General features: G+C 36.5%; 2 protein-coding genes across 32 annotated transcripts in view; both read right to left on the reverse strand.

Annotated features, from left to right (window-relative positions):
• The window catches only part of TTN (titin), a 276,712-nt gene that overhangs the window by 120,169 nt on the left and 129,240 nt on the right, over positions 1–27,303 (reverse strand). The window contains exons 135-181 of one of the 31 annotated variants that reach the window (XM_088830469.1): positions 27,117–27,194; positions 26,768–26,920; positions 26,476–26,559; positions 26,026–26,103; positions 25,439–25,522; positions 25,098–25,181; positions 24,567–24,650; positions 24,031–24,372; positions 23,618–23,701; positions 22,464–22,538; positions 22,217–22,300; positions 21,611–21,685; positions 20,873–20,965; positions 20,210–20,287; positions 19,191–19,259; positions 18,963–19,037; positions 18,522–18,821; positions 16,622–16,702; positions 15,178–15,261; positions 14,946–15,020; positions 13,515–13,598; positions 13,331–13,414; positions 13,130–13,213; positions 12,726–12,803; positions 11,272–11,355; positions 10,440–10,514; positions 10,240–10,323; positions 10,049–10,123; positions 9,816–9,899; positions 9,621–9,704; positions 9,432–9,515; positions 9,237–9,320; positions 9,070–9,153; positions 8,777–8,860; positions 6,370–6,453; positions 6,177–6,260; positions 5,982–6,065; positions 5,787–5,870; positions 5,620–5,703; positions 5,397–5,486; positions 5,186–5,266; positions 4,976–5,059; positions 4,765–4,842; positions 4,290–4,373; positions 3,663–3,833; positions 3,306–3,383; positions 417–530 (exon numbers count right to left, since the gene is read on the reverse strand). In XM_088830469.1, coding sequence (XP_088686595.1) covers positions 417–530; positions 3,306–3,383; positions 3,663–3,833; positions 4,290–4,373; positions 4,765–4,842; positions 4,976–5,059; positions 5,186–5,266; positions 5,397–5,486; positions 5,620–5,703; positions 5,787–5,870; positions 5,982–6,065; positions 6,177–6,260; positions 6,370–6,453; positions 8,777–8,860; positions 9,070–9,153; positions 9,237–9,320; positions 9,432–9,515; positions 9,621–9,704; positions 9,816–9,899; positions 10,049–10,123; positions 10,240–10,323; positions 10,440–10,514; positions 11,272–11,355; positions 12,726–12,803; positions 13,130–13,213; positions 13,331–13,414; positions 13,515–13,598; positions 14,946–15,020; positions 15,178–15,261; positions 16,622–16,702; positions 18,522–18,821; positions 18,963–19,037; positions 19,191–19,259; positions 20,210–20,287; positions 20,873–20,965; positions 21,611–21,685; positions 22,217–22,300; positions 22,464–22,538; positions 23,618–23,701; positions 24,031–24,372; positions 24,567–24,650; positions 25,098–25,181; positions 25,439–25,522; positions 26,026–26,103; positions 26,476–26,559; positions 26,768–26,920; positions 27,117–27,194 — 4,512 coding nt within the window. The remainder of the gene's footprint in view (positions 1–416; positions 531–3,305; positions 3,384–3,662; positions 3,834–4,289; positions 4,374–4,764; positions 4,843–4,975; positions 5,060–5,185; positions 5,267–5,396; positions 5,487–5,619; positions 5,704–5,786; positions 5,871–5,981; positions 6,066–6,176; positions 6,261–6,369; positions 6,454–8,776; positions 8,861–9,069; positions 9,154–9,236; positions 9,321–9,431; positions 9,516–9,620; positions 9,705–9,815; positions 9,900–10,048; positions 10,124–10,239; positions 10,324–10,439; positions 10,515–11,271; positions 11,356–12,725; positions 12,804–13,129; positions 13,214–13,330; positions 13,415–13,514; positions 13,599–14,945; positions 15,021–15,177; positions 15,262–16,621; positions 16,703–18,521; positions 18,822–18,962; positions 19,038–19,190; positions 19,260–20,209; positions 20,288–20,872; positions 20,966–21,610; positions 21,686–22,216; positions 22,301–22,463; positions 22,539–23,617; positions 23,702–24,030; positions 24,373–24,566; positions 24,651–25,097; positions 25,182–25,438; positions 25,523–26,025; positions 26,104–26,475; positions 26,560–26,767; positions 26,921–27,116; positions 27,195–27,303) is intronic. The other 30 variants (XM_088830473.1, XM_088830475.1, XM_088830481.1 and 27 more) reach the window with 30 other exon arrangements.
• Positions 1,503–3,231, reverse strand: LOC148778608 (uncharacterized). Its single transcript, XM_088830583.1, has 3 exons — positions 3,032–3,231; positions 2,732–2,815; positions 1,503–1,863 (listed from the first exon to the last, which is right to left on the reverse strand). The coding sequence occupies exons 1-3, from the start codon at positions 3,099–3,101 to the stop codon at positions 1,715–1,717; spliced, it is 303 nt and encodes a 100-aa protein (XP_088686709.1). The 5' UTR covers positions 3,102–3,231; the 3' UTR covers positions 1,503–1,714.

The following is a 27,303-nucleotide window of genomic DNA, read 5'->3' on the forward strand; positions in this document are numbered from 1 at the left end:
GCATATGTCATTCTTTAAGGACAAAGTTTTGGTTTTTGTATGAATTCATTACTGCAATATTAAAAATATTCTGCTAAGTTTTCTTCTACATTTCACATGCACAAGATCCCAAAGATATGCACAGCAACCACACTTTGAAATCAGAAAACCCTTTCACCCCACTCTGCATGAGAAAGTTAGTTGGACAGATGGTCAGGATGAAGCTAACCATAGTGCACTTTCTGACACTTTGGGCAGCAAGCATGGCCTGACAAGGCACACAGGGCAGCATAAAACACAAGCCTCTATGAAATTCCCCAGCATGATCATGTCCAAAAGTACACATTTTAAAAATACATTTCTTGCAAGCACCACTTCAGATGTTTGGATGGAAGTTTGGAGCAGGTTAATAAAACTTTAGAAGTATCATTTTATACCTTTAAGCTGGAATATTTTCTCCTTTACATCTTCTTTAGGTGGAGCAGGAGGAGGAGCTGGGGGCCTTGGTTTGAGTTTTGGTTTCTCAATAACCTTCTTTTCAGGTTCAGGTTCTTAAAAGAGTATTTTAGGAGTATCAGTATATGAATACAATGATTGGTATGTGGACTTACAGTATATTCAGCAGAAATAGAAGGATATTTATGTAAGAAGTAAATTTAAGTAAGAAGTTTGCTTTTTTGGGTACATAATATTGGTATCCAACATAAAACATAAAAGTGTCCAACATAAAACAGAAGAATATCAACACTGTACATAGATAACAAGTACGGCACAAGTACTAATGAAACGACAAAGGAAGCGTCCATATAAGCCACACTGACGTGAAATAAATAGTACACATGACATGAATACAGACGACTGAGATGCACATTTAAAACAGAATACCTTACACACAGGTGAAGAGAGACATCCTGTACACACCGAACAACGTAAAACATATACATATATATCAAGAGGAAGAATATGGTGATGAAGATTTAAGTCCAATTAACTGAATACCTTGTACTGGTGTTTCTTCAGGTTGTGGTTCAGGTTCTTCAGGTTCTTCAGGCTTAACATACTTTTCAATTTCACGTTCTTTAAAGAATGTTGACAAAGGATAAGAGGCTTTAATGTAAAGTTCTTCACAAGGCTCATATAAATTTCACATAGATGCAAAGATGACAGTCACAAAACCAAAAATATATGTATTCACGTACATAGAAAAAGAGGTTAATATTTCTATTTTCTTATATTCAAGCTTTCTAATATTTGATGTTGATGGCAAATGAAATGGCATTGATGCCATAGTTGATGGCATCAACTATGTTGATGGCAAATGAAATGATTTTTAAATAACGATTTGAAAAACAAAGAAGTCAAACATGTGCTAGAATGCTTTTACATATAATTTTAACAAACAATGTTAGCCTATAAATACTCTTGTATTTCTAATAGGAGTTTTCAAGAGATTAATAATTTTATATTTATACATATATATATACCTTCAACAGGGGGAGTCACTTTTCTACCAATGGTTATGGATGCTCTTTCTTCATATATTATTTCCTCAGCCAACTCTTCAACTTAAAAAACACAGTATTTTATTTTAGACTTAATTCAGAGTAGAATACTGCAACTGCTGAGTTTCAACATATCAACTTAGTTACACACTATAACATATTCTTCAGAAGACTTCAAAATACCAATAACTTTACTACATAAGACAGACAACAGATAAACACAAAAGATCCATCTACAACCAAAGCAAGATGATGAGATGACTATCATCTTTCCAAGATTTAGAGCACAGCCATGTACCTTGGACAGGCGGAGCTTCTGGTTCTTCAGGGATAGGAACTGACACTTTCTCCTCTGTGATGATTTCCTTGGGAACTTCAGGCACTTTAAAGACATTGATTTTGTTTACTATTAAGAATTTAGAAGATGTACAAGATACTGCAAAGAGCAGGCAAAGAATACGTGGCTACGATATTTCATCTTATAAGACTCTGTGGGGAAAATGGCTTTAGAGGCAAGGCACCCTTTTGGACATCCTAATCAATCACTCCTGCAATCTCAACTCTTATTCCCATGGTAATGACTTATGGGTCTACATCTCTGGCCCCCATCTCTTTCCTAAGCTCCAGATGCATATTCCCAACTTCCATACTTGAAATGTAAGAGATACATTCACTCCCTTCTTTCTAATATTAGTTGGGGATTCAATGAACCATTCTCATGGCCAAGCTTCAACTCTTACAATCATTTTGGGCTCATCTAGTTCCCTCATTACTTTGAGAATAGACAGCCACTCAATCTCCACTTCTCTTAAATCCAATCCTTTCCATTTCTGTCACCACTGATCTTACTCAATTTTTGAAGACCTTAAAAACTGCAATGGCTCTTTTCTATTATTACCCTCTTCTAAGAATTTGACCTGCTGCCAGTTATCTGAAGTTCGACTCCTGTTAATTTATACACCACTGAAGCTTCCTATTGCCCACAGACTAAAGTACATGCCTTATATTAGCATTCAAAGAACTCCAAAATATGATTGGCATCATTACATCCAGCCTTATCTTTCAGGATAAGCTAGGTTTCTCCTGTTTATCTGTCTTATTTTCTCTTTGCCTTCATTATTTCCCTCTTTTTTTCTGTAAAATCTGTTTTTGCATAAACTTGTACTTCATATTTTTGTTATAAGAACTACCATTAAGATGCCTAGACAGCATTCAGAGAAATACATCCTTTATTTCTTCATGGTAGATACCTTTTACTCGCCGGATTTCTGGTTTTTTGGTAACAGGCACAGGTTCTTTCTTTACTGGAACAAGTCTCTTGGGCAGCTCAGACACTTTGAAGATATTAGTTTTATTTTAGAAAGAGTATTTAAAGACATTGGAAATAGTGTTAAGAATAAAGAACCTATAATTAACAGAGCAGCATTAAAATTAATGAAAGCAAAATAAGAACATTTTTTTTCCCTGACACTGAAGACAACTTATTGGATTCCATTTGAAGATATCAGAATACTTAAAAAAAATTATAATGTCAATGATGATGTGAATACCTTTAATTTCTGGTGTTTCTGGCTTCTTAATAGTTGGGACTTTCTTCACTGGGACAACTTTCTTTGGCATCGCAGGTACTTTAAAGATATTAGTAGCATTTAATAATATAAAATTGCAAGATGCAATATGTACACATTAATTTGACAAGTCTGCTCAGAACTGTAACATACAGATGACAGTTCATAATACAGCACAATATAAAACAAGGAAAGAGTGCCAAATTTCTGACAAGACACACAAAAAAGAAGTAAATATTCATTTTACTTTAAGTACCTTTAGGAGGTGGAGGTTCTGGTTTTTTGATGACAGGAACTTTCTTCTCTGGAACAATCTTCTTGGGCTCTTCAGGCACTTGAAAGATAAGGATTTCTTTTAGAGTCAAATGATTACAATGAAAAGATTAATGGTATGAATGAATAAAAAAGATCACACTTCTTTCTTTGCTATGCTGCATTGTGTCTGTAGGACAAAAGCTTTATGTGTGCAACTGACTTTTGTTTTTGCCAATAAGGTCAAATGTTCAAGAAGGAAATAGAAGACTGAGACGTCTGCCTTAAACAAGATAAATAATAGACAAAAAAAAAAAAATCAAATGGTATATTCTTCCATTCAGTGAATCTTGTCTTGTACCTGCTGGTGGTGGGGCTTCCGGTTCCGCCTCTTCTACAACAGGAACTGGCTCTTCCTCTTCTACAACAGGAACTGGCTCTTCCTCTTCTACAACAGGAACTGGCTCTTCCTCTTCTACAACAGGAACTGGCTCTTCCTCTTCAGGAACAATTTCCACAGGTTCTTCATAAACTTTAAAGATATAGTTAATTTTAATTGAATGTGTGGAACAATATTCTAAAACGCACAAATGTGAAACACAATAGTCATCTTCATTTCTCCCCTTGTCTCTATTAATATCATCACTTATATTACGATGAAATCCATCTTGTTTGACTGATTTCTGTTTCTATTGCTTTGAATGCTTGAAAACCCCCTTTAGTGTTTAGTGTCATTTACAGTCATTAGTTTGCTGTCCTAGTTTGTGTGTACATTAGAGAAGCTTTGTGTAAAACAGCTGATGATGGCCAGTGTAATTGCTGACTATGGACTCCAAACAGATTTAAGATTGGAGCTAATTAAGAATAGTGAAGTAAGACAAATAATTAAAGGACAAACAATGACCAAGAGATACTGAATTAGAAGAGAAACAAGGCTTACATTAAAAACAGTCAAAAGTAATAAGCTAACAAATAGGATTACATGTACCTTCTGGAGGAGGAGACTTTACTTTCTCAGGAACAGGGATGGCTGGTTTCTCCTCCAAGACAGGTTTCTTTGGTACCTCTGGCACTTAAAAGATAGGAGTTAGTTTTAATTCTGGGTAATTGAGAAGTACATGAAATTTATACCATATCTAGTTCAAACAACTCAGGGACAGATCCAAGAACAAAATTCACAATGAGGCCAGTGATCTGTTCTTGGATCCACATAGTAGAAAGAAAACGAAACCTATTAAGATTAACAAAACCATGTTAGAAAACTCTTCCGATAATTACAACAGACGTACCAGTCTTTTTTTTTAAATCAATGATGCTATTTAAAAACATTTAAAACCCTAAACATCCAGTATAGTAGGTTTATAGTTGTTAATATAAGATGTTTGACAAACAAAAGGCTTTCCTATTGGAAGTGACTTTCGAAACCAAGAGTGAGTGCTTATCTACTGGTTAGTGACATGTACCTTTAGCTGGTGGGACTTCGGGCTTTTTGGGAACAGCTACTTTCTTTTCTGGAACGACTTCTTTTGGAACTTCAGGCACTTTAAAGATATTAGTATTTGAACATTATGAAGAATCACTTGTAAACATTCATCACATTTACACAGAACAAAATGCTCTTCAAGAGCTAGAGGTTGTATCCACCTCTCTTAGACAGTAGACAGTTACAAGTACCTTTAGCAGGTGGGACTTCTGGTTTTTTGGGAACCACTGGAGGCACTTTCTTTTCAGGAACAACTTCCTTGGGCACCTCAGGCACTTAAAAAGATATTAGTATTTAGCTCATCATTTCAACGACATACAGAAATCATTAAGCTGAGCAGCGGAACATAGCATTTTAGAGACAGACATTTTTCTGTAGGAAGCAGTGGTAGTGGGAAATACCTTTCACTGGTGGTGGTTCAGGTTTCTTGGCAACAGCAGGTGGTTTCTTTTCTGGGACAGGTTTCTTAGGTGGGACAGTCACTAAAGATATTATGATTTATGTTTTAGAATTGGTGAAGAAGAGTGACAAACGAGAAAAGTCATAATGGCTAGAATCTGGGGAACAAGAAGGGCAGAGATTGGCTAAGGCCACACAGCAGCTGGCCAGTACCTTTTGGAGGAGGAGCAGGAGCAGGCTCTGGCTCTTCTACGACTTCAACTGGAGGCTCCTCTGGGGTTATTTCCTCAGGCTCCTCATGCACTTTAAAGACACAAACTTGTTTGAATGCTAGAACTGACTTAAGCATATGAAACATTTTGTAAAATGATTTTTACGGCACTCAGAAGAGAGTTCTTCTTTTTAAAAATACTAGTTTGGAGAGTTTCATGATTACCTGCAGGGGGAGGACTTTCCGGTTTGGGAGGAATAGCTTCAGGCACCTTCTTTTCTGGCACAGCTGCCTTTGGCACCTCGGGTACTTTAAAGAGATTAGTATTTTCATGATTAGACTGAGTGAAGACAAACAGACAGTGTCAAACACAGCAACATGGAGGCGGCTACCTTTGGCAGGTGGGATTTCTGGCTTTTTAGGAGGTGTCACAGGCACTTTCTTTTCAGGGACAACTTCTTTGGGAGCCTCAGGCACTTAAAAGATATTAGTAAAATTACATTTAGGAGTAATGAGAGCACTGGAACAAATTATTTTCAAGAACAGAAGAGTTACGTCTATTTAAGCCTAAGGTCTGTGAAAAATACCTTTAGTAGGTGGGACTTCTGGCTTTTTAGGAGGTGTCACGGGTATTTTCTTCTCAGGGACAACTTCCTTGGGAGCCTCTGGCGCTTAAAAGATATTAGTAAAACTACATTTAGAAGTTGTGGGAGCACTAGAGCAAAATGTTTTTGAGAGCAGAAGAGTTTTATCTCCTTAAATCTAAGGTGAGTGACAGCTACCTGTAACAGGTGGGACTTCTGGCTTTTTAGGAGGTGTCACAGGTACTTTCTTTTCAGGGACAACTTCTTTTGGCACCTCAGGCACTTAAAAGATATTAGTAAAATTACATTTAGTAGTATGAGACCAATGGAGCAAATATTTTTAAGAACAGAAGAGTTAAGTGCTTTAAAGCCTAAGTTTCATGACAAATACCTTTAACAGGTGGGACTTCTGGCTTTTTAGGAGGCATCACAGGTACTTTCTTTTCAGGGACAACTTCTTTGGGAGCCTCAGGCACTTAAAAGATATTAGTAAATTTACGTTTAGTAGTTATGTGATCACTAGAACAAAATATTTTCAAGAGCAGAAGAGTTTTATCTTCTTAAATCGAAGGTAAATGACAGGTACCTGTAATAGGTGGGGCCTCTGGCTTTTTAGCAGGTGCCACTGGTATTTTCTTTTCAGGGACAATTTCTTGAGGAACTTCAGGCACTTAAAAGATCGTAGTTTTATGTTTAGGTTAAAGAGGTCAATGAATTAAAAGTACTTCCAAGAGCAGAGGAGATATTTCTTCTATAGAAAAAGAACTGGGGTGAAAAATACCTGAAACTGGTGGGACTTCCAGTTTTTTGGGTGGTGCTTTGGGAACTTTCTTTTCTGGAACAACATCTTGGGGAACTTCAGGCACTTGAAAGATATTAGTAGTTTTATGGTTAGGTTAATGAAGAGCAAAGGACTTGAATCATTCTCAAGAACTGAAGAGACATTTCTTCTGCAGAATGAGTCCAGAGTCAACATGTACCTGTGACAGGTGGAACTTCTGGTTTTTTGGCTGGTGCCTTGGGGACTTTCTTTTCTGGAACAACTTCTTGGGGAACTTCAGGCACTTGAAAGATATTAGTAGTTTTATGGTTAGGTTAATGGAGAGCAATGGACTAAAATCATCCTCAGAAATTGAAGAGACATTTCTTCTGCAGAATGCTGTGGGTCAACATGTACCTGAGACAGGTGGGACTTCCGGTTTTTTGGGTGGTGCCTTGGGGACTTTCTTTTCTGGAACAACTTCTTGGGGAACTTCAGGCACTTGAAAGATATTAGTAGTTTTATGGTTAGGTTAATGAAGAGCAATGGACTAAAATCATTCTCAAAAATTGGAGAGACATTTCTTCTGCAGAATGATGTCTGGGTCAACATGTACCTGAGACAGGTGGGACTTCCGGTTTTTTGGGCGGTGCCTTTCGAACTTCCTTTTCTGGGACAGCTTCTTGGGTAATTTCAGGCACTTGAAAGATATTAGTCGTTTTAAGATTAGGTTAATGAAGAACAATGGACTTGACTTATTCTCAAGAACTTAAGAGACATTTCCTCTGAAAAATGAGGTCAGAACCAACATGTACCTGTGACAGGAGAGACTTCCAGTTTTTTGACTGGTGCCTTGGGGACTTTCTTTACTTGGACAACTTCTTGGGGAACTTCAGGCACTTGAAAGATATTAGTAGTTTTATGGTTAGGTTAATGAAGAGCAATGGACTAAAATCATCCTCAGAAATTGAAGAGACATTTCTTCTGCAGAATGTTGTGGGTCAACATGTACCTGAGACAGGTGGGACTTCCGGTTTTTTGGGTGGTGCCTTGGGAACTTTCTTTTCTGGGACAACTTCCTTGGTAACCTCAGGCACTTGAAAGATATTAGTAGTTTTATGGTTAGGTTAATGAAGAGCAATGGACTAAAATCATCCTCAAAAGCTGAAGACACATTTCTTCTGAAGAATGAGGTCAGAGCTAAATTGTACCTGTGACAGGTGGGGGTTCCGGTGTTTTGGGTGGTGCCTTGGGGACTTTCTTTTCTGGAACAACTTCTTGGGGAACTTCAGGCACTTGAAAGATATTAGTAGTTTTATGGTTAGGTTAATGAAGAGCAATGGACTAAAATCATCCCCAAAAACTGAAGAGACATTTCTTCTGCAGAATGTCTGGGTCAACATGTACCTGAGACAGGTGGGACTTCCGGTTTTTTGGATGGTGCCTTGGGAACTTTCTTTTCTGGGACAACTTCCTTGGTAACCTCAGGCACTTGAAAGATATTAGTAGTTTTATGATTAGGACAATGAATAGCAATGGGCTTAAATCACACTCAAAACCTGAAGAGACATTTCTTCTGAAGAATGAGATCAGAGCTAACATGTACCTGTGACAGGTGGGGGTTCCGGTGTTTTGGGTGGTGCCTTGGGAACTTTCTTTTCTGGGACAACTTCTTGGGGCACCTCAGGCACTTGAAAGATATTAGTAGTTTAAGAAGTTGGGAATTTTGAAGGCAAATGTTACAATGATTATGAAGAGACAAGACAATATACATTCTCAACACAGCAGTGGGAACAAATACCTTTAGCAGGTAAGACTTCTGGTTTTTTGGGCACAGTCACTTTCTTTTCAGGCACAACTTCTTTAGGAACTTCAGGAACTTTGAAGATATTAGTATCTATTAGTTAGAAACTATGAAACAGGAATATCAACAACACACTTGCCCAAGCAAATACCATTTATAAAACTGATGGACACTTCTAAACACCCTTTCCCCAGTCCCCCAAACAGGTGACCAACAACATGGAAGGATAAATACCTTTAGCTGGTGGAGCTTCTGGCTTTTTAGGAGGAGCCACAGGCACTTTCTTTTCAGGGATGACTTCTGGCAGCACCTCAGGCACTTAAAAAATATTCGTAATTTGTGTTTAGAAAGGTGGAAGTAATGAATGACATATATCATGCAATCATACACCAAGATATTTTGGACAACCATCAAACCTCTTTTTCTTTAGAATTTTATTACCTATATGTAGTGGGATATATACACATAATTTCTTCTAGCTAAAAGAGCAGTTATTTTTTCCCCGGTGTGAATGATATTGCCATTACCTGCAGGGGGAGGACTTTCCGGTTTGGGAGGAATAGCTTCAGGCACCTTCTTTTCTGGCACAGCTGCCTTTGGCACCTCGGGTACTTTAAAGAGATTAGTATTTTCATGATTAGACTGAGTGAAGACAAACAGACAGTGTCCAACACAGCAACATGGAGGCGGCTACCTTTGGCAGGTGGGACTTCTGGCTTTTTAGGAGGCGTCACAGGCACTTTCTTTTCAGGGACAACTTCTTTGGGAGCCTCAGGCACTTAAAAGATATTAGTAAAATTACATTTAGGAGTTATGAGAGCACTGGAACAAATTATTTTCAAGAACAGAAGAGTTACGTCTTTTTAAGCCTAAGGTCTGTGACAAGTACCTGTAACAGGTGGGACTTCTGGCTTTTTAGGAGGTGTCACAGGCACTTTCCTTTCAGGGACAACTTCCTTGGGAGCTTCAGGCACTTAAAAGATATTAGTAAAATTATATTTAGGAGCTATGCGGTTCACTGGAACAAATATTTTCCAGAGCAGGAGCGTTATGGCTTTTTAAGATCAGTGACAAATACCTTTAGCAGGTGGGACTTCTGGCTTTTTAGGAGGTGTCACTGGTGGCTTCTTTTCAGGGACAACTTCCTTTGGCACCTCAGGCACTTAAAAGAGATTAGTAAATTTATATTTAGGAGCTATAGGCCCACTAGAACAAAATATTTTCAAGGGCAGATGAGTTTTATCTTCTTAAGCCTAAGATCCAGGACAAGTACCTGTAACTGGTGGAGCTTCCGGCTTTTTAGGGGGTGCCACAGGCACTTTCTTTTCAGGGAAAACCTCTTTGGGAGCCTCAGGCACTTTGAAGATATTAGTAAATTTACATTTGAGTCACAAGGATCAACATAGACAAGAATCACGTTTACACAGCCATGGCGCTTTAGAGGCTAGCAAGGCAGTTCTTTCCACAGCCCTCCCTAGTCCCTCCTGAGGGGCTGTTAGGATGTACCTTTGACAGATAAAACTTCAGGCTTTTGGAGAGGATGGACTTTTTCCCAGACGACTTCTATGGGCACCTCAGGCACTTCAAAGATATTAATATTTTCACATTTAGGAGTCACAAGAATCAATGCAAACAGGAAACACATTTATGTAGGAAAAGACATTTTCCCAAACATCTAAGCTTCCAGCAACATATACCTTCATCAGGAAGGACTTCAGCCTTTTCATGACGAACCACATATGTTTTCTTTTCAGAGACAATTTCTTGGGGAGTCTTGGGCACTTTAAGAAATCAGTATTTTAACATTTAGTGTTTCAGAGGTCAATAGGAACAGCAAAAGATTTTCAAGACTACGAGTGCTATTTCTTCTTGAATTTTAGGGCATGGGAACTTGTACCTTTAACTGATGGAGGTTCTCTTTTTTTGGAAGGAACTCTTTTTGCAGGAACACCTTCTTGAGCAGCTTCAGGCACTTTAAAGATATTAGTATTTCACATTTAGGAGTTAAAATGACTAATGAAAACAGTAACCATGCTAAGTTAGCAAATGTAGTTTTCTAGACGTCTCTTCTCTACCTATTCTCCCCTTGCCCCACTAAGCATCTAAGTTGAATGGGATTAGTATTAATAGCATCCTTGAGAAGATGGGCTCACCCTTCTCTAGCAACTAGTTGAGGTGCTATATGACACTAGACTCTCCTTATGAAATATTTGTTGATATTTTTAATAAAGGCATTTTCTGTTTTGATAGGAATGGTCACACACATTTTCTTCTGAGAGGGAACTTCTTGTGGAGCTTCAAGTGCTTTAAAGATAGTATGTTTACATTTAGGAGTTAAGAAGAACATTAGAAAAACAGTTTTAAGAACTGAGGGTAGACAATTTCTTGAGTATCTGTTCAGAGGTGATGTGTACCTTTCACAGGTGGACATTCTGGATCTTTAGGAATATCCTTACATACTTTCATTTCAGGAGCAAATTCTTTCATAGCTTCAGCTACTTTGAAAATATTAGTATTATACTTAGAGGTTAAAGGATCAATGGAGACATTAACGACAACCAAAGTGACTTTTATGACTACAAGGGTGCCTCCTTCAAGAACTGGATGAGGTATAAAGTCCTGAAGAAAGGAATGAAATCTTGTCTTTGTTATTTCCCATCTCACTACCACCATACACATGGTGGGCCTATGTTAAATAAATGAACGAAGGATGATAGAATAAATGATACCTTTAGGGGATGGTGTTTCAATTTCAGGAGGACCAGCCATGAGTATTTCCTTTATAGGGACAACTTCTTCAGGAGATTCAGGCACTTTAAAGATATTAATGCATTGTATTTCAGAGTGATGAAGAGCAGTGAAGAGTGTTACTCATAACCTACCTATAGGAATGCCCCAGACTGGGTGACCTCCTTGCTCCCTGAATCTGATTCTTTGGTAACAGTATGAATGTTTGATTATCAGGAGCTGTTTTCTTAGTCACCCTCAGACACTACCAATGCTAGTAATTTTATTTATTCGAATGGTAGTAGTATAGAAAATTAGATAATAAAAATTTACCTTTAGGTGAAAAAACCCTAAATTGAATAGTTAACAATGTACCTTTTGCTATTAGTTTGGGGGAAATAAGAAAGCTCCTTTCTTATCTGAACTGGCTTTATTTTGTACCCTCACATTAGGTACTTTAAAGGGGTAATTGTTTTTAGGAGAAAGGAGAACAACTAAAATTTTAGACTGAAAAAATAGTATCAGAGTGCTCAGATAATCTTCAAACCATAGAATACCGTGGGCATTTTGAAGAATTCGTCATTTTGGATGTTTTAAAACATTTTCATGTTTTAATTAATCTGAAAATGTTCCAAATGGGAAAACTTAAGACTCTTTAAAAATGAAAGACAAGAAGAGGAGCAAATAAATTATTCAGGGCAGAATTCTAACTTTACACTGGTTTTGGTTTTAACTGCCCTGGTTTCAGATGGTTTCAGAGAGGATATTACACACAGAACAGTTCCACGTGAATTTAATATTTTATTTTCTTTAGGTCATGGTTTTCTGAAAGTATTCCTGATATTTAAAACCTAGGGGAAATAAATTATTTCAAACTCATGTGCTTGTTTTTGGTAGTAAGTTTATTTTAATAGAAAAGCAATTCCAAGAGGTAGTTGTATCATATCCTGGAATTTCAATCCCACAGAGCATTTGAATTACTGACTTACAGTATACAGCCAAGAACCTCTGTCATTTGACAACACTGATTTTCACTTTAAAGAGGGGTGGGATGAGCCTATTTAATCTAGCTTCAGGGATATAAATGTTACAGGTGATCTCTCATATAGATTTTTTTCTAGTACTCTGAATTTTACTTTTTAAGGCAACAGTAATAGCTATTTCCTATTGAAGAAACTCCCTGGGTCACATCTGCATATTATATGGATATATATTTTTCCTAGAGGCCTCACAGATAAAATTTATAGCCCAAGCATCTCCCTGTGTATAAAGGTATGGACTTTTCCCGCTTATGACTCATGGGGACATGTATACTACCCAGTCAAGCCGCTACTTTGGGGGACCCACTTTGAAGTGGCCTCTCTGGTAGCATCTAGAGCTTTTAAGATATTAGTATTTTTACACATGAAGTACAACAACCATGAGATAAGAAGGCTGACTTTCTTATCTCTTGTACCTTTTGGTGGCGGTATTGTTCTTCTTCTGGTAACAGGAGCTAGTCTCTCTGGAACACCTTCCTCGGAGACTTTCACCTCTTTAAAGATATTAGTATTTTTAAATTGAGAAAAGGCAAAGACAGGAAGACATAACTTACAAAGAAAGTTAGGTATATTAACAGACATTATAAGTTTAAATTTGATTTCTTTTTTCTAATAGTTTATTATTATTTGTTGTATGACTCAGATTTGACTTCTTAGGGGCAAACCACAGACAGTTTCTTGTCTTGGGTACCTTAGGAACTCTAAAGATATTAGTATTTAGCATTAGAGATTGTGAAAATCTACATAAAGCAGTGAACATATTTTGCAGACTAATGAGGGAAGATTTTCTTATTTAGATTTTCACAGCTAAGAATTATACCTTCGGTTGGAGGATGCTCTGGAATTTTGGGAATAGCCTCAGGTAACTCCATCTCTGGAAATGCTTCTCTGGTTGTATCAGGTTCTTTAAAGATATTAGTAGTTTATATTTAGAAGTTGTAAAAACAGTAAATTATGTAACATGCAATATTTGAATCTTCAAGTCAGATATTCATCCAAGTTTGATGCTGTTGAAATGTACCTTTAGTTGCTGGTGTTTCTCTCTTTTTGGGAATAGTCACATATATTTTTTCCTCTGGAACAACTTTCTTTGGTGGTTCAGGCACTTAAAAGATATGAGTACAGTGATATTTATTAACAGTAAAGGAAAGTACTGAGTTTTTTAAATGAGCCAAAAGTAAATTTTCTTCACTGGGTTATTGTACCTTTTGCTGGTTTGGTTTTTGTTTTTTGAGGATGAGTCACAAGTACTTTTTCTTCCAGAAATGATTCTTCAGATACTTCATAAACTTAAAGACATTAGTATAGATATAATTAGAGGCATTTCAAAGTGGATGAAGAACAGCATTAAGAAAAACACAGTACATAATACACATTCATAACTCAAATGACAGCAGCACATGGACCCACATTAGTGTCAGTGACACACTGGCTAGGAAAAGCCCTCACTTCCAGTTCTATGGTAGGACTTTCGTCACCTCTTTATAAGCGTGATGGCAAAACTGAGGAATTCACTGGTCAGGGACCAGCATATAATTCTTCTACTTTGTCTGCAGAAAGCTACTGGTAAATTATCCCTATTGTTAATTTTTATGGATTTTTTTTTCTTAAAGAATGGGATTGATGTTGAGTTGCACATCAAGAATTCTCAAATATTTGACCTACTAGAAATTCACCGAAGTCCCTTCCTGTTCCAGGAACCTAGTTACTTATATTTCAAAAATATAAATCAAATCTAGTTTATGGCTTCATATTTAATATGAATGTGAAAACCATTTAGGGATTAGAAGAAAATAAAAATAAAAATGCTTAAATATTTGGAAAAATTAGGCAACTGAAGAAATAAAGATTTCTCCAGTTTTTAGAAAGGAAGACTAGCTGATAAAAATAACCAAATTCAAGTACACCAAGTGTATTCAAACTAGGGAGTCGCCATATATTTTATCCCAACCTATTAGGGTGACAAAAACTGGATTTAAATTTTAGATTCAAATAAGTGGAAATTGGCATTTTCACTCTTCAGATTATTAAATAGCATTCTATTTATAATATTTTATTACTCATATTATTTTACTGTTTAAATTAATCATAATTTTGCATAAAAGCAAAACCAAAAATGACTTAAGGACTCTTTTGCAATTATAATGGCCTTATAAATCTATTGATATTTGACCAGCACTGCCAAAATGTTTCCAACAATTATTGCAAAAAGTAAAAAATACTAACGGTGAAGTAATTTTATTCTACAATATTGAAGTAAAATATTATTATGAAGTTAAGGAAAGTTACCTTACGGTCTGAGAAAATAAATTGCTTAAAAACAGAAGACATTTTTACAGAGAACACTTTAACAAGACAATGATAAATTCAACAAGACAAATGACTTTGTAAAATTGGGCAATGGTATACACAAAGGACTATTTTTTTTTTGGACTATTTTTAATTTTTTTGGACTATTTTTTAAATTGGCAAGGAACTATACCTTGTCTGAGGCAAAGAGTCATTCAAACAACTTAATTTGAGCCAAATATTTTGGGCATGTTGGGCTTTTTCAAGATATTAGTACATTTACTTTTAAAAGCTATGAAGACAAACTCAGACAAACCAAAGAGAACCACCAATTTTTCTACACTCACTGTAAGTTGTTGCATCTTCAGAAAGAACTATGCGTGATATTTCTTCTTGAATACTTTCCTTAGGCACCTCAGGAACTTCAAAAATATTAGTATATTAATTGTAATATATAACTAATACAGCAAGAATATAAAGACACAAAATACAAATACAAATACATCACGCACGCTCACTGTAAACCATGAATAATTAGACATAGTGTCATTTCCTGTTGTGAGTAGCATCAATGTATACCTTTAGCTGGTGGAACTTCAGGCTTTTTAGGAACAGCTTCACGAACTTTTTCTTCTGGAACAATTTTCTTGGGTACTTCAGGAGCTTTAAAGATACGTGTTTAAGAATTGCATCATTGAGTATAAAATATCAAGACAAAAAGGGGCATCTAACAAGGAGAATGTAAAAAATCCCCAAATTAGGAGTCACAGTCAGTGCAACTCTCTAGATTGCCTTGTTGATGAATCCTTAATTTGTCATATTAGAAAGACTTTGCCCTTTGAATATAGCATCATTTTCTATTGCCATTTGGAACATGTTTGTTTCTAAAGCTACTTGACAATAGCTTCCAACATGAATTATCTTTGAAAAAGAGGTTGAGGGGTCAACATTTAAATACTGCTTAAGAAGAGGTTCAGTACAGATAATAACAACATTTAGGCTTAGGTCTGTGTTCCGTGAAGGTTGTTACAAAAGGTAGGATTATGTTATGGGACATAAATTGAAATTCACATCATTCAGCCACTTCTTGGTGTTGAGGGGAGAATGATCTCTCTCATTCTTCACTGAAATAAGTGAATAAAAGGGAGTTTTGTGTTAGTGGTGAATCAGCAAAGGCAGATACATTTAGCTGGTGCAACTTTGGGCTCTTCAGGAACATGTACTTTTTCTTCTACCACGATTTTCTTGGGTACCTCAGGTACTTTAAAGATATAGCAATAATTTACTTGTGAACATTCACAAAGATTTTTAACAAGTAGAGCGCAAGAGAAATGTAAACACAGAACAGAACACAGCCACAATATAAAATACAGACTTCGCTTTATCTGATACATTACAGTAATTAATATTAGTTGAATTTTGATAACACATACAATAACAAAAAAATCCAAGGGAATTTATCATGTAAGAGTCATAAGAACTTGACAAGAAAAATGAGTAAGACCCCTTCTCTGCTTTTTCGCCTGTTTTGGTGGAATAATTGGCATTTTCAGTGACAACATTCTTAAATGCTTCAGAGACTTTAAAGATATAAGTATATATTACTTATTAAATACTGTTTCTTATTTATGTTGTAAAATTCAAGAAGTTTAAAAACCCGAACAAAGCAAGGACATCAAACACAAAGTCATGATATATTTATATCCAATAGGTCATTAAAATTAATAATCAACAGAAAAACAGGGATTTATTAGTGAATTAGCATATTAATGACTCTAAAATCAAAGAGCACGAAAGGAGGAAAACTGGGTTCACTATTTTGGTTAGTAGTGATATTCACTTTGGGTATTCTTAACAGTGACTACTTTTTGATAGTCACCCTCTTTAAAGATATTAGTTTGTTTTAGACATTCCAAAAACACAAAACACAGAAGAAAAACATCAAGTAGAATGCAAACTTGTAAAGCTGCTAAGGTGCTACTGAATGTAAAATTAGGTTAGCAATTTTTCACCAATAAAATACCTTTAGCTGGTGGCTCTTTTCGAGGAACAACTTTAGTGGGTGGTTTTTTTGGAGGGATGACTTTCTCAGATATCTCAGGCCCTTTAAAGATATTAGTGTTTTGGTTTAGAACCAACTTCTGAAGTGTAATTGTGCTCAATGAACAAAGTTAGTACAATGAGGGCTCATAAGATGCTTTCTCTATTCATATTTTAAAAATTTACACCAGACCTACTTCCAAAAAAGACTTGACTTTGCTTACTTTCATCTAGACAGTAAATTTACTATCTGTACTAAACACATACACATATACATTCCTTCATACTGAAAGTGAAAGTTGCTCAGCCGTGTCCGATTCTTGATGACCCCAAGGACTATACAGTCCATGGAATTCTCCAGGCCAAAATATTGGAGTGGGTAGCCGCTCCTTTCTCCAGGGGATCTTCCCAACCCAGGGATCAAACGTAGGTCTCCCACATTGCTAGGAGTCCCGCATTTATCAGCTGAGTCACAAGGGAAGCCCCTCCTTCCTATTATGTTATGTTATGTCACTCAGTCGTGCCTGACTCTTTGTGACACCATGGACTGCAGCCCACCAGGCACCTTTGTCCATGAGATTTTTCCAGGCAAGGATCCTGGAATGGGTTGCCATTTCCTTCTCCACCACCTTACTATTACACACCTATTATTAACTTGTTCAAGAACTGGAGTGGTCTTGTAGAGGAAGTATTTGCAAATTTATTCTCAGAATATACTAGAAGGCAGGTGCTGCTACCATACTTCATTTCCTTTCTTAATGTTTTTCTCTTGAAAATATCATAAAAGGGTGGAAGCTTTGGATAAATAATTATCTGTGTGTGAATAGCTGGTTGGATTGCTAACAAAGCAATGGCTGTCTTACCTCAACTATAAATTCCTCAGTGCACTGAGGAGTTTCTTTTTTATTCAACGAACGACACTGGCTAGTTATTTTGGAACCTGTAACAATCATGTATTGCAGTTTCAGCTTTAGCATCAGTCCTTTCAATGAACACCCAGGATTGATCTCCTTTAGAATGGACTGGTTGGATCTCCTTGCAGTACAAGGGACTCTCAAGAGTCTTCTCCAACACCACAGTTCAAAAGCATCAATTCTTCAGTGACGAGTCGACTCACTGGAAAAGACTCTGATGCTGGGAAAGGTTGGGGGTGGGAGGAGAAGGGGACGACAGAGAATGAGATGGCTGGATGGCATCACCGACTCTGTGGACATGAGTTTGAGTGAACTCTGGGAGTTGGTGATGGACAGGGAGGCCTGGCATGCTGTGATTCATGGGGTCGCGGAGAATCGGACACGACTGAGCGACTGAACTGAACTGAAATGAACTGAACAATCGTGTAACATTCTTTCTTGGAATTTAAAAAGAATCCACAAATTCACACAGTGAATTTTCTTACCTCTTCAGGCAAGTAGATATCAGATATTAGTATCTAATTGCCTAAAACTAAACTGAAACTCCAATACTTTGGCCACCTCATGCGACGAGTTGACTCACTGGAAAAGATTCTGATGCTGGGAGGGATTGGGGGCGGGAGGAGACGGGGACGACAGAGAATGAGATGGCTAGATGGCATCACCAGCTCCATGGACATGAGTTTGAGTGAACTCCGGGAGTTGGTGATGGACAGGGAGGCCTGGCGTGCTGTAGATCATGGGGTCGCAAAGAGTCGGACACGATTGAGTGACTGAACTGAACTGATACTCCAGTTAATCTTTACTCTGTATCAATCATTGTTATCAAGTAAACTCATACTTCAAGTATTTCATGATTTTATCAAGGAAAAAAAGTGAATTTCTAATGTCCAAACTGAACATGTCATTTACTTAAAAGAAGTTAGGGCAACATATAACAATTTGTAATATCTGTACAATTCTCTATACCTTTAGGTGGAGCTTTGGGTTTTTCATATAATTCCTCTTCTTCAGCCTCTAAAACTTCTATTACCCTGTGGACTTCTTCAGCTCTGTGTACTTCTTCTTCTGCTCTATACTCTTCTACTTTGAGGAATTCTTCTACCTCATGGAACTCTTCTTCTTCAAAATACTCTTCAACCTCATGGAACTCTTCTTCTTCAAGAGCTTCTTCCACTTGTGCTTCCACTATTTCTAATTCTGTTCTTTCTTTTACTACTTCCTCTTTGTGGAAAGCAACAGATATTTTTTCTTCAAGGACAGCTCTCCCTGAAAGAGCATCTATTTTAAGAAACTTATTTTTTTAAGCACAGCAAAAATGAAGATGTAAATTCAAAATATAAAGAAAAACAACTGAGAAAAGCTTTCCATGCAACAATACAAGAACATCAAAGATCTGCCCCAAAGTACCTTTAGCTGGGGGAGCAACTTCTTTTTTAGGCACAGGGATTTTCTTTTCTGGGACTTTCTTTGGTACTTCAGGCACTTTAAAGACATAGTTTTAATATTTAAGACTGTGAAGAGCGAGCTTTCATAAGCAAAAGACACCAAATACAATCAAGACATGTTGACATAAAACATAAAACTCTTAATGAAAAGAGATTATAAGAAAGTTGAGGTTAAAAAGAAAAGATGTACCTTTAGCTGGAGGGGCCTCTTTTTTCTGAACAGGAACTGGTATTTTTTCCTCAGGAACTTTCTTTGGCACTTTAAAGATATTATGCATTTCAGTGAGCTGACAATACTCAATGATAAACATGAAATAAAAACATCAGAAATAGCATATTACAACAATCAAAATTTAAGAAGTCACTCTGTACTGTAAAACTGGACACAAATTTTAGAGGCAATAAAGATATCTTCACTCATTTGTGCTATTCATACCTTAGAAGAAGGTATGTCCACAAGAAACCTGTGCCATGTTTTTGTTTTTAATAGCAGGGATAATCAATATTGAGCCTGATTCTACTATTTTTAATTTTATGAAGGCTTTTTTCAAGTGACTATCCTCACGAAGTACTTAAGCCTCAATATAGGTGTCACATTCTGCTGGGCACTATCAAGTTTGCTCAGGTGATCTACCATGGTAGAGACAGCATAACCTAAACAATTAGGAGGCTACTGAAGCATTAGCCTAATTAGGAAGCAAAGAGAAATAGATGCTTTGTAATAACCTTGAATACTCTGGTCAGATATCACAAAAGGAACACTAGGCTCTTTAAAGTAATTATTATCTAAGTATTAGAATCAATATCCCCCATAAAAAATACAGCAGATATAATTACTGTAATAATTACATGAGAAAATTCTACTTATATAATGTAATAAAATCTAGGAATGGAATGTTGAGAATAAAGATCCACTGTAATGTATATAAGTATAGAGAGATGTACTATTAACATTAAAATTCCCAGCTATTTAAAATAAGAATCTTCTGGAATAATTCACACACACACACATATATAATCATTCATTAACGTTCCAAAATGCCAAAACAATCGAATGAATTATATTTTTACAGGTTCTTAATTAATTTCATAAGCTGTCTATTTAAATGACTCTAAGAAAGCAGTGAAAGAAGATACTTTTGTTTTTTAAAAAGAAGATGGATAAGAATTTAAAGATATTATTATCTTTAGTAAAAGGATTTGTTATACCTTTAGCTGGTGGTGCCTCCACTTTTTTAGGAACAGGAGTAGGTGCTTCAGGTACTGCTTTCTTAACCACTTCAGGCACTTAAAAGATATTTTACAGACATTTTGAAAAATGACAGGCAATAAACAGAACAACTACCATATAAAAAAAAAATCCAAACACAAAACATTGATTTATTTTACAAAAGATATTAGCAACCTAAATGGTAATTACACACATGAAGTACTGACTCTAAAGGTGAGACAAATATTACTTGGAAATCCTATAAGCAAACAAAGGTTTGCATAAACTATGCAAAGGACTGTCATAGTCTTCAGAAAGCCTAATTATTCTCCAGGCAAATACCATAGAAATAGGTTTTCCCCCACTTTCCTACTGAAGGAGAAAACAGGATTGAAAACTAGGAGAAAGTATTACAATAGCAGCTGACCAGAAAAAATCAAAGTGTCAATAACATAAAATTATCTCTCTCATTCTAATTGTACTGCAAATGCAGTGAAACAAGTTGGGCAAAGAAAAGGAACACAAAGTTTCAGGTGCTTATCATAAGTAATCTTCAATTTATCATTGATATGATGTAAGTAAAGTATACTGGTGAATATTCGGTTTAAATGACTTCTGGGAAAGATATCAAATGAATGTCTAATCCATAAAATCAGCTGTACCTCTAGGTGGCGCCACCTCCTCAACCTCCTCTACACTAGGTGGTTCCTCTGCGATCTCCTCTTCTGGAATAGGCTCTTCAGGCTCCTCAAACACTTTAAAAAGATTATTATTTTGTAAATTATTTTTTATAATCCATTTGGATATTAGACTAAAATGATACATCTGAAAACTGAGGTTGTGTGATCAGCATAGGTAACTCAGTCTTCTAAATACATGTGAAAACTCACTCATCCTTGAAAAAAGCCTTACTTAATCTTCAAAATACATTAGGCCCTTTCTAGAATTTTACAACTGGAAAGGACTTCAGAAAGAATTCAATCTAAATTATTATTTTTAATGGAGGTGGATTTTTTTGAAGTCAAACATTCAGTTAGCAGTCAAAGTCAGACTTTCTGTACCAGTTACTCAGGTTTAACTAAGAACTCGTCTTGGAGAAGCTAATCCCACAATTATCAACCAAGTCATGTGATGAAAAGTTTCCCATGGCAAACACAGTTTCCCTTCAAAGATTCTCATTAAAGTAAAACAAACAAACAACAAACAATCACACATGTAAGAAAAGAGATTCAACTGGTTTTGTTTTGCCTATCCAATTTCTACTAGGTAAAGAATATTTTCTTGTAGAGTTTGAATATGTTTATTTTCTGGAGTGAAGTATGCATATACCTCTTGAAAATATTAGACAAAATAAGATAGTAATGCTTTTGAAAATGCTGTTTTCCTAGAAAGTCATCTACCTTCAACTGGTGGAACTTCCTCTTCTTCAGGGACAATGATTCGTTTTTCTTCCACCTTCTTAGGCACTTCAGGAACTTAAAAGATATTGATTGTTTTAGGCACTTAAAATGCAAGAACCAGGAGGAGCACATAAAGACCAAGTCCCCCATTTTTCAACACAAGAGAGCTAATAACAGAATACACATGCACCAGATGGAACATTGACATTTCACAGCATCGTTAATGAGACAAAAATCAAAGGTTGGTGGTTCAAGGTAAACACCATTCTATCTTTTACTGCTGGAATCCCTACTTTTTTAGGAAGAGCAATGGGTACTTTAGGGACTGGTTTCTTAGTTATTTCAGGCTCTTTAAAGATATGTAAGTTTAGTATTTTTGTTTATTTTTTTTACAAACAACATACATAGACAGATCAACATAAAATACAGAAACACAGAGTAGAAGAACTGACATAGAACAAATATGGGTGCAGCAGAGTTTCAAGTGATGGCTACACAACAGAGCACACAGTGCAAACATTTAATTGGAACATCCATCCCTAAGTGAAGAGCATCACAGTTCCACACCGGAGGGCAGCAAACACACCCCTGTTGGGAGGGATGTACCTTTGGCAGGAGGAGGCACTGCTTTCTTAAGACCGGGTGGAGGCACCTTCTTTTCTGGTTCAGGTTTCTTAGGCACCACAGGCACTTCAAAGATATTATTTTGTAAGTTCAGTTTCATGAACACAGAGAGACAATGGACACCACAACATTGTAAGTTATGTTAACCAATACTGGGAAATGGGACATTCTGGCATTTACAGGTGAAGAAAGAAATGGCAGTGTCTAATCTGCTTAAGAAGAGCAGTACCTTTGGCAGGAGGAACCTCCTCTTTCTTGGGAATGATCACTTTCTTCTCTGGCACTTTCTTCTTAACCTCAGGCACTTTAAAGACATCATTTAATGATAAGAATTTATTGTAAAGGACAAAAAAGAGAGAACACAAGAAGTTCACATAGAGAAAGACTAACATGCAACAGTCGCTTCGGACAGGGATGCAGGATAAGTTGGGAGCCCAAAGGTACGGATAGAATTAGGAGTCTTAGAGGAAGGGATCAGCAACCTATTTGAATACCAGAGGATAGATGCTATCATTTCATCCACTTAAATTTCACTAGAAATTTATTAAATCATTATCTATAAAATATTTCTAAATTCTTACAATCCAATAAAGGATCAGCTTTACTGTTTTGTTGATTATAAGACTATTTAACCTAGTGGAAAGGTCATGCTTATTTTAAGTAGTAATGTCATAAATTTTGTAGAAAATATTGAGCTTTAAGGCATAAATATATATTGTCCATTACTATGCACTGATTGAATATGATAAATCTGGATACTATTCATTCAATCATAGAGTCCTTCTATATACCTTACTTTCTTTTATCCTCACAGTAATATCTGAGCCCATTAGGATTGATATTAGTTTCCTCACGTTTTAGGCTTAGATCAGTTAAAGGACTTGCTCAGCCTATCACAGCAAGATACCTATTCAAGGCTAAAATCAAAACCTGCTGGACTACCATTTATATGTATGTATCAGAAGACATACGCTATTAATCAGTGTTTTCACAAATGCATTAATCTTTTATTTTTTCATCTTGATGTTCTAAAGACCTTTTATATAAATGATTGAAGGATGATGTTTAGTAAGATTGGTTTATCACATTTTTCATGTGCTTTTTGCATTGATAACTTAGCCTTGTAAAATATCTATATTGAAATTATAATGTTTAATAAAATTATAGGGAATTGGGTAGAACTTTGGGGGAAATTTTAACACTTCTCTCCATCTGTGTTCCTGAATACTGCTTTATATCCAATGAAAGGTGGATATCAGAGTTCTTGAAGATTTTCAGAAGTTAATGTGACTAGTTTATAAAATTTCCTAAATCCCAGTTCTGCTATAATTTTTCTGGTGAAACTATGGATGAAGAATGTGTTTGTACTTGCGGGAGGTGTACCTTTAGGTGGTGGAGGTTCCACTTTTTTAGGAGCTGGAACAGGGACTTTCTTCTCTGGTACAGGTTTCTTTGGCACTTCAGGCACTTTAAAACATTCATTTTAAAATATTAAAAAATCACATGTACAGTACTGGATATGTAACAAAAAGACACATGAGAATAGGACCACAAACAACTAAATAACATTCTATGTCATGAACTCTGAAAAGACATTCGGATTACTTACAATAAACAGACACATAAGACAGACACAAAATAATAAGAGCACACATGCCTGGAATGTTCTCTAAGATTTAGATGGTACAAAACATAAAGAGTATAGCATCATAGATAAAATTAGAGATGAACAATAGGATGGAAAGGCAGAATTCTACACAAAAGAGGCCTGAGGACTTCAAGAAGAGCTGCTATACCTCGTGCAGGTACTGGCACTTTAGGCTTAATTTCTGGAAGAACTTCTTCTTTTTCGGGTACCACTTCTTTCTCAGGTACAAATTCTTCCTCCCCAGGAGGAATTTCCTCTTCTTCAGGAGGAATTTCCTCTTCCTCTGGAAGAATCTCCTCCTCCTCTAGTGGAACTTCTTCCTCAGGTGAAATTTCCTCTTCCTCTGGCGGAACTTCTTCCTCAAGTAGAATTTCTTCTTCCTCATGGAGAAATTCCTCTTTAAGAACAATTTCTTCTTTATGTACAACTTTCTCTTCCCGGAGCAGAGCTACAGGAACTGGAACTGGAACTGGCTCACGTTTCTTTGGCACTTTAAAGATATTCGTCAATTGGACAAGCATCACTTTTATGTACAATATTCAAAACAGTGGGACAACATGAAAAGCTAATATTCTGTAGTCAAAAAGCATCAACTGTTACAAACAAAAGTCATTATAATTAGTGAGGCTGTAGAATGCCAGTTAGTTTGCCTTTTTGTTTTGCGTTTGTTAGAGATTAATGTACCTTTGGGTGGGGGAACCTCCACTTTTTTCGGAATAGGTGTTGGCTTCTTTTCTTCTGGGAGGACCTTTTTGGGCACCTCTGGCACTTTAAAGACATTATTTTTCTTTAAGAATGTGTTCATTTACATGTGTTAGAGCAATAGACATAAAAAGGAATCACGAAATATCTGACTTTAATATTTCTAACAAGACAGACAATTGTTTAAACCACATAATGTTATGGGAGAATTTATATATGAATATATATATATAAATGTTGGGCTTCCCCGGTGGCTCATGGTAAAGAATTCGCCTGCAATGCAGGAGACTTGGGTTCAGTCTCTGGGTTGGGAAGATTCCATGGAGGAGGGTACGACAACCTACTCCAGTATTCTTGCCTGGAGAATCCCCATGGACAGAGGAGCCTGGCAGGCCCCAGTCAAAGGGGTTGCAAAGAGTCGGACACACCTGAAGTGACTGAGCATGCATGCACGCATATGTAACTGTAAGGTTTTTTTTTTTCCCATGGACTTTACATGGTGAAGCAATGTACCTTTTGCTGGTGGAGCCTCTACTTTCTTAGGAGCAGGAACCGGCACCTTCTTCTCAGGCACAGGTTTCTTGGGCACTTCTGGCACTTTAAAGAAATGATTAGAGAAACTGTTTATCCAACCTAGAAGTCTGAATCCAACCATAGTCTCAAAAAGATTATGACAAGGTCATAAGAGTATGACCACATTGTTTCAGGAAGCATTTTACTTTTAAAATATAATCTTTTCTTTTCCATAAAGGAATACTAAAGCATTGCATCTCCAAGTAACACAGAGTTTAATTATTTACTCATGTGCAAATTTGAAGTGTAAAAAATGTTTATGACATTGCAAGCTCATGTACCTTTGGCAGGTGGAGCTTCCACCTTTTTGGGAACTGGTACTGGCACTTTCTCCTCTGGTACAGGTTTCTTGGGTACTTCAGGAACTTTAAAGACATAAAATAGGGTTAGTGTCACATTTTTCACCCATAGGTAAGAATTTAGCAATTTTAGGTCTATTGTATCATAGATATTTGAAAAATTTCGCTTGAAGATTGAAAATAATAATTATAATAGCCACAAAACAAAGGCCTGGAAATGCACAAAAATTAAGGTAAAGAACACTGAACAAACAGACTGCTAATAAAAACAACACACAATGTCTAGTAAATGATGATTTTGTCCATCTTCATACTACAATAAAAATTTATTTTATTCTAAGAACTTGACACTAAAGAGGAGAAGTCAAACATTAATCACCAGTATGCTTTGATGGTAAAATTCAGAGATGAATACACAATAAACTGCTTCAGTTACCAGCTGGGAGGTCTTTGTCTTGGCATTAATACTGTTAATATCATCATGGGGTAAGAACAGACGTGGGTCACCAAGTTATACTACATGGGTAAATTATTACATTATTCCACTGATATATTACAAAGAGATGTACCTTTAGCTGGTGGAGCCTTCTCTTTCTTAGGAATGGGCACAGGAACCTTCTCCTCAGGCTTCTTAGGAATCTCAGGCACTTTAAAGATATTGTTAATTGATAAGTTCTTGCTACCAGTAACAACATAGCCACACAAAGGACAGTGAACAAACAACAGGACAGTTTCAAACAACAGATAGTAACAACTCAAAAGTTTTGAACTCAGAAGATGGCTATTTAGATGCAGATTAAGCTGGTAAAGAATCCGCCTGCAATGCGGGAGACTAGGGTTCAATTCCTGGGTCAGGAAGATCCCCTGGAGAAAGGAATAGCAACCCACTCCAGTATTCTTGCCTGGAGAACTCCATGGACAGAGGAGCCTGGAGGGCTACAGTCTACTGGGTCGCAAAGAGTTGAACACGACTGAGCAACTAAGTTTTTTATACACTCATGATATGAGTGGTGGTATACCTTTTGCTGGTGGGGCTTCCTTCTTTTGGGGAACAGGAACAGGTTTCTTCTCTTCTGGGAGAGGTTTCTTAGGTACCTCAGGCACTTTAAAGATATTATGAAGAATTTTGGAAATGTTGCAGAAAAAGATATAAAATGTGAAAAGCAATTGCAGAAATCATGCTTCAGCCCCTATAAGTGTCTTTTCCTAATACAAGCAGAATTGGTCATTGGTGCTAATATACCCCAGAATTTAACCAAACTGGACACTAAAGATGTTGCTGCTTATCCCTTGGTAGGAGATGTAATCTACCTTTGACTGGTACCACTTCTTCTTCAGTTATGAGTTCCTCTTCTTCATGGATGTACTCTTCTTCTTCTTCTTCATAATATTCCTCTACATGGGTTACAACTTCCTCTTCAAAGGTAATCTCTTCTGGTTCTTCTCTTTCAGGTACTTCAGGCACTTTAAAGACATTATTTTTAGGTTGGATATTTTCCAATTACTTGACAAAATTAAGATACATTAGGAACATGGTCATTTGTAAAAGAAGAAGGAATAGGCTTCATCTTTCCCACAGAAGAAATTTACACATAGAACTGAACATGAATTTCATACCAAAAAAGACAAACGACACATTAAGAAGAGTACGTATAGGTACCTCTAACAGGTGCTGCTACTTCTTTTTTAGGAACAGGTACTTTTTCTTCTGTGACAACCCTCTTGGGCTTCATGGGCACTTGAAACAGTAAGTATACGGAAATTTTCAGAAACAGGTCACCCAATTAATGCTTGCTCTATTGTACTTTAAGGATATAAAATGATTTTGCTAGTGTCTCTCCTATGGT

Source organism: Moschus berezovskii, chromosome 2 (genome assembly GCF_049115385.1).
Source record: "Moschus berezovskii isolate FMDL1 chromosome 2, NW_MosBer_1.0, whole genome shotgun sequence".
Taxonomy (NCBI): domain Eukaryota; kingdom Metazoa; phylum Chordata; class Mammalia; order Artiodactyla; family Moschidae; genus Moschus; species Moschus berezovskii.

What these genes read in the sequence shown, in the direction of transcription:
- LOC148778608 (XM_088830583.1), bottom strand. Translation starts at nt 3,101, where the DNA reads ATGCCAAAGAAAGTTGTCCCAGTGAAGAAAGTCCCAACTATTAAGAAG. An exon ending in AGAAACACCAGAAATTAAAG is followed by an intron (nt 2,816 to 3,031) that starts GTATTCACATCA and finishes ATATCTTCAAAG; the next exon opens with TGTCTGAGCTGCCCAAGAGA. An exon ending in AGAAATCCGGCGAGTAAAAG is followed by an intron (nt 1,864 to 2,731) that starts GTATCTACCATG and finishes ATGTCTTTAAAG; the next exon opens with TGCCTGAAGTTCCCAAGGAA.